Source organism: Beauveria bassiana (assembly GCF_000280675.1).
Source record: "Beauveria bassiana ARSEF 2860 unplaced genomic scaffold BBA_S00005, whole genome shotgun sequence".
NCBI lineage: Eukaryota > Fungi > Ascomycota > Sordariomycetes > Hypocreales > Cordycipitaceae > Beauveria > Beauveria bassiana.
The window spans coordinates 678,249-692,794 of NW_007930840.1; the positions used below are offsets into that span (position 1 = coordinate 678,249).

Consider the following 14,546-nt stretch of genomic DNA (forward strand, 5'->3'; position numbering starts at 1 on the left):
TTGCAGGTCTTATAGCCGAAAAGTCAGATGCTTTCAGGTCGTTTTCCGGGGGTTAGCGCGCCATCTAGCGCCACATCACCCGCCCCCGCGCGGAGCCGAGGCCCGTCCACCTTGCCGTCCATATAGCCGAACTTCCACTGGTCAGCGGTTATACATTTTCAGTCTTTCAACAGTTTGTATATATCGAGGCATGTAGATATCACTGAGATTTACCCGCAGATGTGCAAGGACAAAATCTTTGGACTTCTCAATTTTGCAGGGCGTTTAAATACGCAGCACGGCCACGTCATGTGCTCTGTTTATGGCGTCGCCAAACCTTGTCAGGTCGCAGCCAGGTACAGCGCCAGAACTGGTCCTAGCCACCACCAAATAACAAAGAAACTGGCATGACGAGCTCGAACTTGTCGAAAGCAGGGTAGCTTTTGATTGGGAGCAGAAACGTGTCGACAGGTACAGGACATCTGCAGTCGTGTTGCATCGCATCGCATGTGCCAGGTCAAGGAGAATAATCATTGTGTCAAAGCAGAGAAGACGAAACAAGGACGCAACAGGAAGTTTGCGTGTACTTATTGTTTGTGCTCTGCAGCTTCATGTTGCAGCAGCCCGCCCAACCAAGTCTGGGTGGTCAATTCATGTCTCACATCTCAATGAACTCTCCGCGCCCTCACTGGCCTTGCCACAGCAGCCAGTCTGAGACACTGTTTGGGCGCCGCTTGAAAAGTAGACAGGCATGACAGGGAACTGGTGGTAGGTAGAGAGGTGAGAGTTCTTTTCGGGTTGGGCTAGGAAAAGGGTGTTGTCATTTGCTAGCTGCGCAGGCACGCAGACGTCTGCGCAGCCGCAATGCATTGAAAGAAAAGGGGGCTTACGGATAGACATAAGGGAAGAAATAAAAAGCACAATTTATCACAACATTTGGTTTATTCAAGGACTACATTACATGTAAAACCTCGGAATACTCGATTCATTCATCCGTGGTCCTTGAGCAAACTATTGTTATTATTACTCACGACGTCGCCGTACATATGCGTTAACCTATAGGTCAATATGCTATCACTTGATCAGTGATCATCCCACGACTCAACATCCTCCGACTCCCCAACTTCCCTGTTCCCTGCAAGATGGTTATCTAAAGGGGCGGCTGTAGCCTAGATCAGCTCAGCTTGAAACTAACTAAAACATGACAGGATGCCCGGTAAAAAGGTGCGAAAAAACCCTCCTTCCCCCCCCCTCCCCCCCCCTCCCCCCCCCTCCCCCCCCAAAATTAAAGCGCCACGCATTAGCCATGAGGCAACTTTTGGGCTAGCAAAGGCGCTAGTGATCCCAGGAACCGACGAGACAAAGGTGCCCAGCATGACGTATCCATAATATATAAATACATATATATATATATATATATAAAAGAAAAAAAAAGAAAAAAAAAAGGCGAGACAAATTTGATCATGGTAGCCATGCGGGGTAAATAGTTGGAAAGAAAGATAAAAAGGCCTCATGAAGCTGTGCCTTGACGACAACTTGGACATTGAATTTCTTGCCATTGATTTGCAAGTGATATCCCCTTAATCAACTTTTGATAATGGGGGGTTTTTTTTTTCGTACGTATTTTTTTTTTTGTTTCAATTTCTGATTACCAAGTTGATGCGCTCGCTCGCTGCCTTGCGCTTATTGCTATGTAATCAAACCTCGCATGACAAGGACCGGAGCAGGCCAGGCTGTAACAGCAGCAGCACATCACTGTGTACGAATAATAAGCCATTTTATCCCACCTCACCAACGGCGCATGAAAATGTGTACTGGCCCAGAACAGAAGGCCAAGAGTTGATCTGCCAGATTGGGAAGGTTCAATGACCATTCAAAACGCCAGAGGACCAGCCATGATGCCTGTAAACTAAACTTGCTGCAAATTGCTGCAAAAAGTTGGTCTTTGTTGCGATGGCCGCATGGTTGTTGACGGCGCCAGAATCGAACGCAGGGCATGGAGTGCGCGCCGCCACTTAATTAATTATCTTGCCATCCATGTATACGTAGTACTAAACTCTGGCAAAGGGCACACGTGCGGGTTTCCCCCCCATATCGATCATCATCATCAGTTGAAGCGGTGTGGTGGACATGGCAAGGGGGGGGGGAACAAGATGATGGACAGAAAAGAGGCTTTTCCCACCCGGCCCGGGCTTTGCCTGGATGGCTGGACGGCAGCCGGCGCACGCCCCCAAAGACGGGCGCGATGGCTTCTGCTTTTGGAGATGCTACCTGCAAGCCCAGGTCAAGGTAACCATGGCACATTAAAAAGGAGCAACATTGCTCGGCTCTCCCACCGGCGGCCCCTTTTCTTGCAGAAACTGGGCTGATCATGTCTAGACGGATCGCGGATTCGCGAAGGGGGGCAAACAGGCAACACACTCTTGTGCCGCACGCCTCTGTCCAGTAAATATACGTACCAAGTTCAGTATGGAGTACACATAACGGATATTCGCATGTCTTGCCCACACTGGAGGAGAATCGGAAAGATAGATTGCATTGTGCGTGCAATCTCTGATGCCAATTTGCATCGACAGGACAATATTTGAAACTAAAGATTCAGGTGCCACAAAGATGTCCAAAAGTCAGTCGTCAGAACCCATACGGATATCCGTACAAGTCCCTGTAATTTTCCATTACTGTTCCGTTGGGTTCAATGGTTACATCAACAAAGGAAGCAATTTGGCCCATGGATTCAAGGTCCAGAGACGGGCCTGGTTACTGCCATGTGACTGCCGTGGCCAGTGTCACCCCCCCTCCCTTTCTCATGAGTGCCCCAGTCTGGCAGTCAGGCGGCTGTGGAGGATGCTGGCTGGATGTCTGCCGGACCACAGCTCGTCATGGGTATCTTTGTTCCGGTTGGACACTGTGGCCAAATTATGTGCATGCCTGCCACGGCACCAATGCGACGCGTCGTGGACGCCTCTGGCCAGGCCGTACGGAGTACAAAGTATGCGCTGTACCAGTATCATCGTACCTGCTGCCGACGGATACAATGGCCTGGCATCGTGTCATTTGTGACGGAGACGATTGTGATTGCAGATGTCGGGGACAAGGACCAAATGAGATGGACATGGCACAGACATGCCCGGGGTCGAAATGACGATACCCTGGCGAAGAGTAAAAAAAAACATTCAACTTCGGCCGAGAACGAGGCACCTAGTAATGTCGCCTGCCGAAGCCAGAAAGAATCCAGCTCCGCGCCCGTACGGGAGAAACGAGTATTGGATCATAGTCGGTGTGTGCAAACAGAAGAGAACAGGGGGCCGTGACGAGAACGGCAGCGGGCGGCGGTTCTCGTGAGCCTGTTGAAATGGCTCGATGGGAAAAAGGATATCACTCCTTGGCGTTCTATGCTTCCATGAAGGATCATCAGCGGGTAGTTTGAGAAAGCGTGGTTTTGTGGGTGGCAGTTCGGGCAACAGACTACAGTCCATGGGTGACGCTCCACCAGGGGATTCTAGAGTCATTTTGGCATCCACAGACGATCCGTAGTTTGACTAGTGACTACCTAGGTATCAGTTAGTGTAATCCGTACCCAGTACGGATTAGTGGGAGCTCTGTTCCTTATTATCCCTCTCTTGCTGATAGGCTCGCCAAAACGTGTTTGCGCTTGAGCCTCGCAAAATTCGGATGAGTTTTGCAAGATGGCCCAGATTTCCGTTGCACAGAATCAAGTCCAAGGACAGGGATGTGTGGCATTTCTTCTTTTCCTCTTCTTTCCCTCTCTCTCTCTCTACAAAAAAAATAAAAAATAGAATAAAAAAATACATACATAGATGAATAAATGAATGGCCCGCGACACAAAAACCGCGTTACCACGCTGGCCCAGGCAAGAAAGTCGGGAGAGACAAACCGGCGATCCGCAGCGCTACAGTTGAAACATCATGGCGTGCTTCTCGATCTCATGAGCAGAACCTAGGCACAACAAGGGAAGCCTTGCTGCGAACGCTGATGATGAGGACAGAGGCGGTGGAGTCGTTTGTCACAGTAATGAGGAGCTCTTTCCAGGAGGTGCCCATCCATCAGTCAATGAGAGTAAGACTTGTGTCGTGACGGAGTCGCGTCTGGCAGGAGCCGTGGGGCGCCCATTCCGCTCCACTCCACCAAGAAGCAAAAGCGAGCATGGGATAATAACTAACTCTACCAGTAGCACTCCAGTCTCCAGTTGTTCTCAGAGATGAGAGGCACAGACGAGATAAAAAAAAAGACCCCAGTAGACCCCAGTGACCAGGGACACCCCAGTCATCCGTCCGTCCCTACCATCCATCCATCTTTCGAACCCCCCCACCCCCTGTTGCTACCGTTGACTCTGACTGGCAACGGGCGCGGACAATGAGGGAAAAAGAAAAAAGAAAAAACCGAAATGAAGGACTACCACACACCACACGCCCCCCCTAAAGGTGGGCTTTTTAGCGTGAGGTTATCCGGTTCGAGCCCACAAGGCAATGCACGCGAGAGAAGCCGTCGTCGACGGCGGGTCTAGCGACTAGTCTAGCTTACTACTTGAACCAGGAGCCGGCAGTAGAGAACGTACTAAAATATTTATTTTATTAGAGAGGGTTACTTTTTTTTTTTTGGCTGATTTCTTATTAATCTAGTACAAATTCCAGCCTGTCCAGGGTCTTTCAACACACTTCTTGTCGAGAAGAGAGAGCATCAGACTACTTTATTGCAGGCCCGCCGCCTCGTGTCCTTGCTCCGCCTTGGGACGCGAGTGGGCGTCCGATTAAGGGCCCAGCTTGTGTGTTCCGACGCGATGAAACCACCAAGTATTAACCCAGTCAAACAAAAAAAAGCTTAAGCCGCCCGGGGGGGAGGGGGAGGAGGGAGGAGGAGGAATGCGGGCGTTGTCGACCATGGTGTGTAGCATGGCATGGGCATGCTCAACCCGCGTGTGTGAAGAGGTGTGGTTACTCATGCTGCATGCTGCTTCTCACCGTTGCAAAAAGAACGAACAACAACGGACAGCTGAAGAAATCCACGGCGGCAACTGCACTAGCAAAACAGCAACTTTTTTATTTTTTAATTTTTTTTTTTGGACCATGTTCCAAGCTGATACTGGAATGTAGTTCGCGGTTCCGGCGGTGAGCTGAACTCGATACTCTCTGTCCGCGTTGCGAAACCTGGCGGTCCGTCTTTCATGACAGCCGCTCCCACCGGCGGCAAAAACTCCCAAGCTCTGCGGAACCTCGCCGGCAGCGTTCCTTTCTTTTCTTTGCCTGCTTCCGTCTCCAAAAACGCCACGGCAGAAGCTCTCAAACGAGAATCTCTCTCCGGTGCTATGAGGCCCCACTGCCTCTCCGTCTGTCTGTCTGTCTGTTGTTATTGTTGTTGTTGTTGTCTGCTAATAAACTCTCTCTCTCTCTCTCGCATGGTTACACCATTCATTGCCATTGCCATTACTAGTTACTTCAGCCCGTCGGTTCTTTTTTTTTTTTGTCCTTTGTGTGAATTCTCCTAGCTTCTTGCAGGGATCGTTTTTGACTGGGTACTGGGTTCTTGTTCCGTCTGGTCATGTTGCGGGCTGCCAGCGGCCATCGCCAGTCATGGGACGGGGAGGAAGACCACAGCTTTCCTGCAAAAAACGGAACCGGATGAAAAAAAAAAGCCAAGCACACGGCCCAGAATGTCGGACATTGCGGCGGGTTACTTCTGAATTAGGCTCTCATGCTCCCAAAAAAAAAAAAAACCTGACCAAGCAGTTGACTTGATTACGGAGTACGGGATATGTACGGAGCACTTGTGGATTGTTCATGTGGGTTTGTGAACCCTCCTCAGCGCCATTGGATCTCGCATTCGACTGCCACTTGACCGCGTTATCTCATCTGACTATCCATTATAGGTGATGCAAAAGACCGAGTGACCTTCTTGAATCCCCCCCCCCTCCCCGGTTCTGGAAATCATGAAACGGAAACAAAGGACTTTCGTACATGCGCGCTTCCGGGAAAAGACCTATATTTCCCGATGCAGAGTCTCCAGTTCATGACTCGAGCGAACCAAGCTCCCTTTTCCCCCCTTTGCCGGTTCGCAGCGTGTCCTCTCTGACGAAACACGCTTCCTTGTCGCTATTACCGTGCCGCGCTGTTATTAGTTGTTAGTCGTAATGTACGGATCACAGCTTGCCAGTTCATAAGCCCCATGGACTCTGATGCCTCCCATCATCCATGACAAGCCACACAGTATTGTAGAGAGTAACTACTGGAGTAAACCCGCACCCATGCGTGGTTGGCCCCCACCAACGACTGGCCTTGAATCCTTGATCAATATCCTTGCTTCCAAAAGGAAGGACTGGTCCCCAAATTAGCTCTAGTGCCCATGCTTGTAACGGAATTTTTACTGATAATGAACTGACAGGGTACTCCGAATCAAAAAATCACCCCTCCTCCAACCATCCTCCTTCCCCATCTCTCTTTCCTTCTCTAGCTATACACCCCATGTGTGCCATCCGTTGCATGCTCCATACCCTGCGTGACAGAATGGGTGTTTCTGCAAGCTACCGCAGTCTCATTGGCCCTGACGTGCAGATGCTTGGTCGAAATGGCTGCCCTTGTGCATGTCTGCATGGACTCTGGCACTCTGGCACGTCTGGCCACACACCGTACTCGTATGTGCATACGCTGGACCATGTGTTCAAAAATACAAAATGCCATGGCCCGCTAAGAACGGCTGCCTCAGCCGAGGTGAGCCTAGAAAACATGGATCCCGCTCCATCTTTTTTTTCTCATGTCTTGATTCCTTGGCTGAATCTTCCCAGGGCGAGCCTAGCTCTGATGCGGAGGCACCCATGGGTGGCATACTCTAATTATATCGCTGTTATTGTTCCGTGTGTGGTTCCCATCCTTGATCTTAGCATTATTTACCTTTGTTTTTGCGTGAACTCTCAGTTCATCTGCTAATCCTTTTGCGAAATTACCGTCTTCTGCGAGGCAAAGGACCACGGCGATCTGTAAGCAACGCAGGCGTCTCCCTCGGCCTTCTTCTTCTTGTTTGCCCTTGTTCCCGCTCCGTCCAAGTACGAACGGCATCAATATTCCCCAAATTGCGACTCGTCACACGTCGCAGGAACACTTGGCGGCTATGAAGCACCCTTCTCCCATCAACTTCGTTTCTCCTCCTATTTAACTCTGAAATCAGCATCGTGAATTGCGGTTCCATCCGCCTCAGCTAACAACCCGCCTCGCATGACCGTCTGGGACACACAGGCCAGCAAGAGCCACAACAGAGCCGCTCCGGGGAGTGGATTGGGCGTCAACAGCAAAAGTTCTGCTTTCTTGTCCTCTCGGCATCACACACGCCTCCCCATCTCGTAAGGGGAAAGCGCCCTTTTCGCTCGCCATTGCCCTTCTGTGCCTCAGTGGAGTTTGTGTCCCGGGGTGGGCTCGCTCACCTACCCGTTGGCTGGCGGCATCTACCTACTAATAACTGAAGCGCCTCTCTCATCGACTCGAGCAGCCTTATTAAAAAGGTCTATGCATGAGTCTCGTACCAGTGCCAATACTTGTTCAAAGTATTCGAGGGCCATTCCCCCACAACTTTACTCTCCACCGACAACTTCATCCTTGCTCTCTGGGAAAAAAAGGGTATAAATTAAAATAACCAAGGCAAGCCATCAGTACTGCCTAATTTGCCCTTTTGGAAAGCCTCCTGCTGCCCAAAAAGAGGCTGACCCGCCTTCTTGCTTTTCAGCAAAGCCAGCCTGTCAAGTGGCTGCCGACGTTGCGCCTCCTAACCCCAGCAATATCACCACAGCCATCTTAACGGTAGACGAGAGAGGCTTGAGTACTTCTGAAAAGAGTCAGAATTTCAACTTTTCCTGTTTCATTGCCTCACCACTTGCTCTCGGCCTGAGCTTGACCGACCTCGCTTGACGCCTGCGCCTTGGTTGACAGCAAAGGAAACAATTCCGACCCCGACCCATGGCCTGATTGCCTCTTTTATTCCAGGGGTAGATATATCAACATCTACACTTTTTTCCTTCCGCTGGAGAGGGTGGCTTCTCGTTTCGGCTGCGCCTTCTCGGTTCCCTCTTGGCCCCAGGCTCCGAAAACTTGCCCATTGCGTGGCGGTGCGTGTTGAAGAAACGAATTCTTGCTCAGGACACCCGGTCTTCGACAAAGAGCGCTTATTTGATCAACAACTTTTCCCGCTAGCAGCACCTTTGCTGCCTCAGCAGCCCAGTACAAACCACGATTCGGCACCGCAAAGTGTAGGCTTCGCCCAGGAATCGAAACAAAGAAGCAGCTATCAATGACGATGCTGATGCTGTAAAAAGCTTCGACCATCAACTTTGCACCCTCTAACCAACTACTTGAGAGAGAGAAAATCAAGTCGATCTGCGCTGCCTTTTATTTGTCGGTTGGCTTCTCTGATTTCGTTTCCGGTTTCGACTACTGTTCAATACCAATGTTTGCGACGCAGCTTTGCGAACCTATTGCACACAAGTGGCCTCTGGAGACATATTCGCCATCATTTCCAGAGCAAATACGGCCTCGCATGGCAGATCCACACGGCATAGGGTCCTCGACAAAGCCAATCTGGCCGGAGGAGGGCATGTACCTACAACGAGGAGGGACAAATCATCCTCAACAGCTCTTCCCACCAACGCAAGACTCGGCGTCAGACAAAGAGCACACTGATTCTCTACCAGACAGCCACGAACGTGCGCCCCAGGGCCACTCTTTCAGCGAGTACCAAGGCTACAGCCATGGCTACGATTCAGCATCGTCTCGGTTTCGTACTAGGACTTCACCATCTGCGCCGAGCATCATGACCGAACCCCCGAGCTACAGGGGAATGCCTAGCTCAGACCAACTCTGGAAGAGTCGATTAGACACTAGAGGCGATGTCGGCTCGATGGGACATTATGGTACTGGTAGCGCGTCTGGCCCATCTGCTCCAGCCTCTTTAGGGATGGGACACGGGGAAGCAGAGGAGTATTCCGACGATGGAGACGTTGGCGAGGGGGAGTCTGAAGGTATGCAGCAGACGGCTGCGGAGAGACTGGCTTCGCGGAGAAAGATGAAGCGCTTTAGGTATATACTGATCATTAGAACCAACTATTGGAATTTCGACATACTAACCAACATTAGACTTACGCATCAGCAAACTCGATTTCTCATGAGCGAATTCGCAAAGCAACCACACCCCGATGCTGCGCATCGAGAACGTCTGGCTAAAGAGATTCCGGGGCTGACAGCGCGTCAAGTCCAAGTCTGGTTCCAAAATAGGTTCGTCTATCAGGTTGCTTGTCGAGGATGCTAGCAATTTTGACCCTGCTAACAATACATGCTAGACGCGCCAAGATAAAGAGATTGAATGCCGATGATCGCGAGAGGGTGGTCCAAATGAGGGCCGTACCGGAAAACTTCGACAATGTTCAGGCACTGCATTCGCCCTATGGCGCGGTGCAAGCGTATGACGGATCGCTATCACACACTTCGAGCCACCAACCGCCGCACATGTACCAGCATCCACGTCCCCTCATGGTCGACGTGAGGCGTACCGAGAGCGAGGCTCACCCAATGCAATCAACCGGTCTGACCCCAGTCTTCGGCGGTATCAACTTTGGCCAGAATCATGTCCCTGGCATGTTGGAGACGAACTCGATGCTTTCGTCGCCCTCGCAGTTCAGTCCAAGCGATAGATATGGCTACGGGCCACGGCAGCCCGGAGTTGGCGTCTCTGATGGCAAAGGCTCCTCCACAAGCAGTCCTGTCCACGAAACCGACCATCGATCTGGCGCGAGACCGCTACGGCCAGCCGCGCTAGCTGATCCCCTTTCACGAGGGCGATCCAGCTCTTTGCAATCTACCATGGGTTCTTCTGTCTACTGGCGAGGAAGCGGCCTCGGTGACGTGGCCGAAGTGCAAGATCCCGCCTCGGAGCACGGGAGCGAGGGCCAGGCGCCTTCTCTGCACACCTCGACATCAGGAATGGGCCTCAACACTCTATTTTATGGCGGTTCGTACTAGCAAGCACACGGTAATTTGTAACAATGATTAACGCTGGTATTCTTGTTCAGGTGACGCGTCGGCGCAGCAATCCGGTGCCACAGGTGACATGGCGGCTCGACAAGATCCGTTTCCTCGAAACCGAGCGGCTTCGGCATCCTTCCCGCTGGAGAATCGCGGCCAATATAGCGAACTCGGCGCACATCCAATGCTGTCGCCTATTCGAACGGACGTGCCACGGTCAACACCATCGGCGCAGGCAGGAACGGCATATACCCCGAGCTATGCGTCACCTCTGCCTCTGCCAGCCGGTGCGAGCGCACCAAACACGAGGCTACTCGAACCACGGGACCACATGCCACAGTTTGGCTACACCACCGGTGACACCTCAACGACGGCGGTTCACGGCTTCTCGTCGCAAGCAGCAAACGATGGAGTGGATCAGCGGCCGTTCTACCCACCAGGGACGCAGCAGTCGTCGCAATTCGAGCGACCCGGGAATGTGGTTTCGTATGGAGAGACGGCACAGGCATCTAATGCCGTCAAGCGAGAGTAGTGCGCCCCAACGCCAGGCGCTGTATCCGGTTCCGATTTGTTTGCAAATTCTAGCCCCCTTGTCCTTTTCTTTGTACTTTATTTCTTTTTTTCCTCACCTTTTCTTGTATATATCATGAAACCCACTTGTCCAGGTTCCGGGCCCAGGAGAAGCAACAGGATTGCTCGGCAAGAAGCAAGTATTTGGGCTTTGGCAGTATATATATGTAGCGCCTATTGAGTACAAAAAGTTGACTGGTGCTTGCGATTCCAAGACGTGAGGTTGTGCATCTCTAGAATGCTGTCTGGAGTATGAGAATGCGTCAGTTTCGGCTTCCAAGGCGGGATTGCAAAATAGCGACACATGTTGTGATTGGCTTCAGAAATATAATGCCAAATAGATTGTCCTCCGACAGCCAAGGGTTGTTGCACCACGGGATCGCGGCACAGCAACGACAAGCAAGGCAGATAGGTTTACCAGATGTATATTATCATCATGAAGATTGGGGAACCCGCAACAAGGGTCTGGTACGAAGTGGAAAAAGAACATACCATCACCTCACGCCGCGTAGACGTATGGATCTGGTCATGTCCAGAGACAGCTCAGAGTGCTGTTGCTACGTTTCGACGCTACAATTCCACAAAGGCGCGGCTTTGTGTGGGATATATCCTCTATCGCTTCTTCCAATCGTCGCCAGAAAAGGAAAATACGTGCTGTAATACAACACGGAAGAAATGTAACTTGCATCAGGTCATCATCGTTTCATGGCAGCCGCACGAGGGGCCCTCGTGATGATGGTTTTTGGCAAGGTTAATCGGTCTCGACCAGGCCATCGCAATCGCCAGCAGCAAAGGGAAAATGAAGCCGAGCTGACAATGTGTAAATAGAGTTGGTGGTCTTGGAATTGTTTAGATATGGAAAAAGAAGAAGAAAAAAGGGAAAAGCGGTTCAGCAAATCGCCCAAGTGTGAAAAGGCTGCGGTGGGCGGATCCGCGCAGATACATCACGTGATGTGATCTTTGTTTTTTTTTTCCTCCTGTCGCACGCCAGCCTCCAGGTGGTGCACAGTGTGTCGATACAGTGCTTGCATGATGCGGGTGTTGCGCAGAGGGTGTAAAACCTGCAGCTAGAGGCATCGTTACAGCGGAGGTTTCAGCGCTTGACCTGCCTGCTCTAGCTGCTGCCCACCTACAGGACCCCCCACTGGGCCATTCCCTCCCCCCACCACGGAGCCGCACTGTGTCTCACGGGTGTGGTAATACGTGAAAGCTGTGGCACTGGACCCACGCCCTAGAAACTTTCCTGCCTTGTATTTCAGGCCGCAGATCCTTACCAAAGGCTTTCCCTCGCCCATCTCCGCCTCTGCCCGTGGCCCGACGCTCATAATATTGTCATCAAACCTCGACTTCTTGGCCGCCGCGAGCATCACACCCTCTTACGACGCCGCGCCGCCTGCGAATCCGAAGAAAAGACCTCGGAAACCGACCTGTACAATCGTTTTATTTAACCCCCCGTTCGCCTCGGCCGTCCACCCACCCACGTCAGCGAGATAAGACCGCCACAACACCGCGCATTCGACGCCTTTCTCTGGCGGCGCTCTTTGTCGCGCACGACCGCCGAAGACCATCGACGTTTGGCCTCGAGAACTCCCGTTTGTTGGATCTCCTGGACGTGCTCTTTGAAACCACTGCATTTTTGAACCGCCTCCCCCCCGAAAAAACCGTCCGATACCCCGACGGAGACCCCGAGCAGTGTATGACGGTCGATAGCTGAAGGGAAGGCTCTGCCTAGTCCAATCCGCTTTTGCCAGCCGGCAAACTTGGCGCGACCTTTATTCCTCTTGAACTCATCTTCTCTGGCTGTTGCCGCTCTGTTACTCTTCTCTTTCCCTCCTAGGTCAAACTTGAGTGAGAGACCGCGAGATGTCGTTCCATCCGCAGACCCCACAGAGCCCTTCGCAAGCATCGCCAGCCACGCAACTCGACTCCATGCCCATCGCCAACCCGGCTCCTACAGGCCCGACGACCCTTCCCACACCCGCACACAGCGTTACTGGCAGCATCTCCCACCAGTCCGACACTGCGATGGCCGACGAGTCCCCTCACAAGCGGAAACGCCCGCTCGATGATGATGGCGAGCGGGATCAGAAGAAGGTTCAATACGACTACAAGCTCGGCATCGAGGATCTGCATCTCGATGTTGGCCCAAAGTACATGCTGCTCCAAAGAAGTAAGGCTCCCTTTTCGTTGCACAAGATCTTTCCGCTCTCCGCGTTTGGGTGAGACGCAAGTTGCGTGAGCTGCTTAGCAAACTTTCTTCATCACAGCCAAATAGTATTTTGTGTTGACAATGCCATTTTGCTACAGCTTACAAGGATGAATTCCCACTGCTGATGAGGGATTTGTACGAGGAGTTTGACCTAGCAGAATTGGCAGCGGAAGTGGCGCGGGAGAAGCCCAACGGTGAGAAGAACGCCCTTCGCAAGACTTACAAGGGACACATCAAGCGCCTCGGCGTTGCGGGACACTTTGACGTGCAGAAGAAGAAGGAGGATGCGCCCTCGGATTTCATGGCCATGCTGCAGGTGCCCGACCTCGAATGGAGCGTACACCAGGTCAAGGGCCGCGAGATTGGCGACGGGTTTTCCGAGGCGACGACTGCCAGCCTGGCCCGCGCCATGACGCTGTCCAAGGGCCCCATTGCCCGGTCCGTCTGGGACACCTCGGTTCTCGGAGACATGGCCCCCAGCAACAACAACGGAGAAGCTGCCAAGCCCGCGGCCCCCGCTAGAGCCACCGCGCCCAACACGCCCGCTGCAACGACGCCGTCTGCCGCAACGGACCGATTCAAAGGGCCCCTCGCGCCCGGCACTGATCCCGCGCGGCCTCGCAGAAACATCAGGAAGAGGACGTACGGCGACAGCAGTTACGAGGGCTACGGCGAAGGGTTTCCCGACGACGACGGCGGTGCCGACACGGGCTACTCGACGGGTGAAGGCGAAGGTGGACAGAAACGCAGGAAAAAGGTGAGTTTGATGACGGCGATGCGAATTCCGAACAATGGCATCTCTAACAGGAGCAACAGAACTCGGGAGCCACGCCACCATATCCCCCTGTACGGCAGCACAGCTACGGTCCTGGTATGGTAGGCGCGTAGAAGCACCGGGCTCGCCCCCATCTCGTGCTTCTTTCTGTCTTTTTTTTCTGGTCCTCTCTGCTCTGCTCAGCATACATATGCATTCAGCACATGACAGCCGTTAGAAACAGCCATGATGGCAACGAGAACTGGATGCCAGAATACGCAAACGTTGTCTCTACAAAGGGGTTATTTTTTTTTTTTCACGACAAACACGAGAGGAGTTTTCACGGCATTTTGATCCTCGACACTGGTCTTTTGTCCTTGTCTTTTTTTTTTCAATGCTCTGTTCATTAGATGTTGAGTTTATTCCTTCTTTTTTTTACTTATGGGCTCATGTTTGTCTTCTTTATCTTTGTTCTCTTGACCTTTTCTCTCTCTCTCTCTCTCTCTCTCTCTTCTCTGATTGAGCTGGCAGATGAGAAGTCAGGCGAGGCGACATGACAGTGTTTTTTACATTTTTTTTTCTTTCCCGTTTAGCATGGCGTTGGGGGGAAAAGATTAACTTTTTTATTTTTTTGTTTTTCTTGGCTACTTTTTTTTTTTTTTCATCGTTTCTTCATTGTTGATTCATACTGTGTGTGCTGTTTGGACTCGCAAACGCGACGCACACAAGAAAGCTTCCACGACATGAGGAAGCATCTTCCAAAAAGAATCTTTTCAAGTTTGGGCTGTACTACAGTTTTCTTTTTTTTTTTTTTTTTTCTTCTCTCTTCTTCTTTTCTTCAAAATTTGGCACACAACGCACAAAGAAAGCTGGTTGTTTTTGACTCCTTGATTGTTTATCACGCGGGTTCATTTTTTTCTTTCTTGATCTCTTTCTTTTCCCTTACTTTTTGGCCTTTCACGCTGCCAGCCTTTGCTTCTCGTGCCCCTTTGGTCTCTCCTGCGGGGAGAAAAGCCCT

The 14,546-nt window shown here is 51.6% G+C and overlaps 2 protein-coding genes across 2 annotated transcripts; both read left to right on the top strand.

Moving 5' to 3' along the window:
* Positions 1-8,787: 8,787 nt before the first annotated feature.
* BBA_02505 (homeobox domain-containing protein) lies at positions 8,788-10,527 on the top strand (the record flags this gene model as incomplete). Its single annotated transcript, XM_008597602.1, has 4 exons — positions 8,788-9,053; positions 9,111-9,248; positions 9,314-9,981; positions 10,043-10,527. The coding sequence occupies 4 exons, from the start codon at positions 8,788-8,790 to the stop codon at positions 10,525-10,527; spliced, it is 1,557 nt and encodes a 518-aa protein (XP_008595824.1).
* A 1,967-nt stretch (positions 10,528-12,494) lies between these two features.
* BBA_02506 (Rox3 mediator complex subunit) lies at positions 12,495-13,662 on the top strand (the record flags this gene model as incomplete). Its single annotated transcript, XM_008597603.1, has 3 exons — positions 12,495-12,735; positions 12,873-13,531; positions 13,582-13,662. The coding sequence occupies 3 exons, from the start codon at positions 12,495-12,497 to the stop codon at positions 13,660-13,662; spliced, it is 981 nt and encodes a 326-aa protein (XP_008595825.1).
* Positions 13,663-14,546: the final 884 nt, after the last annotated feature.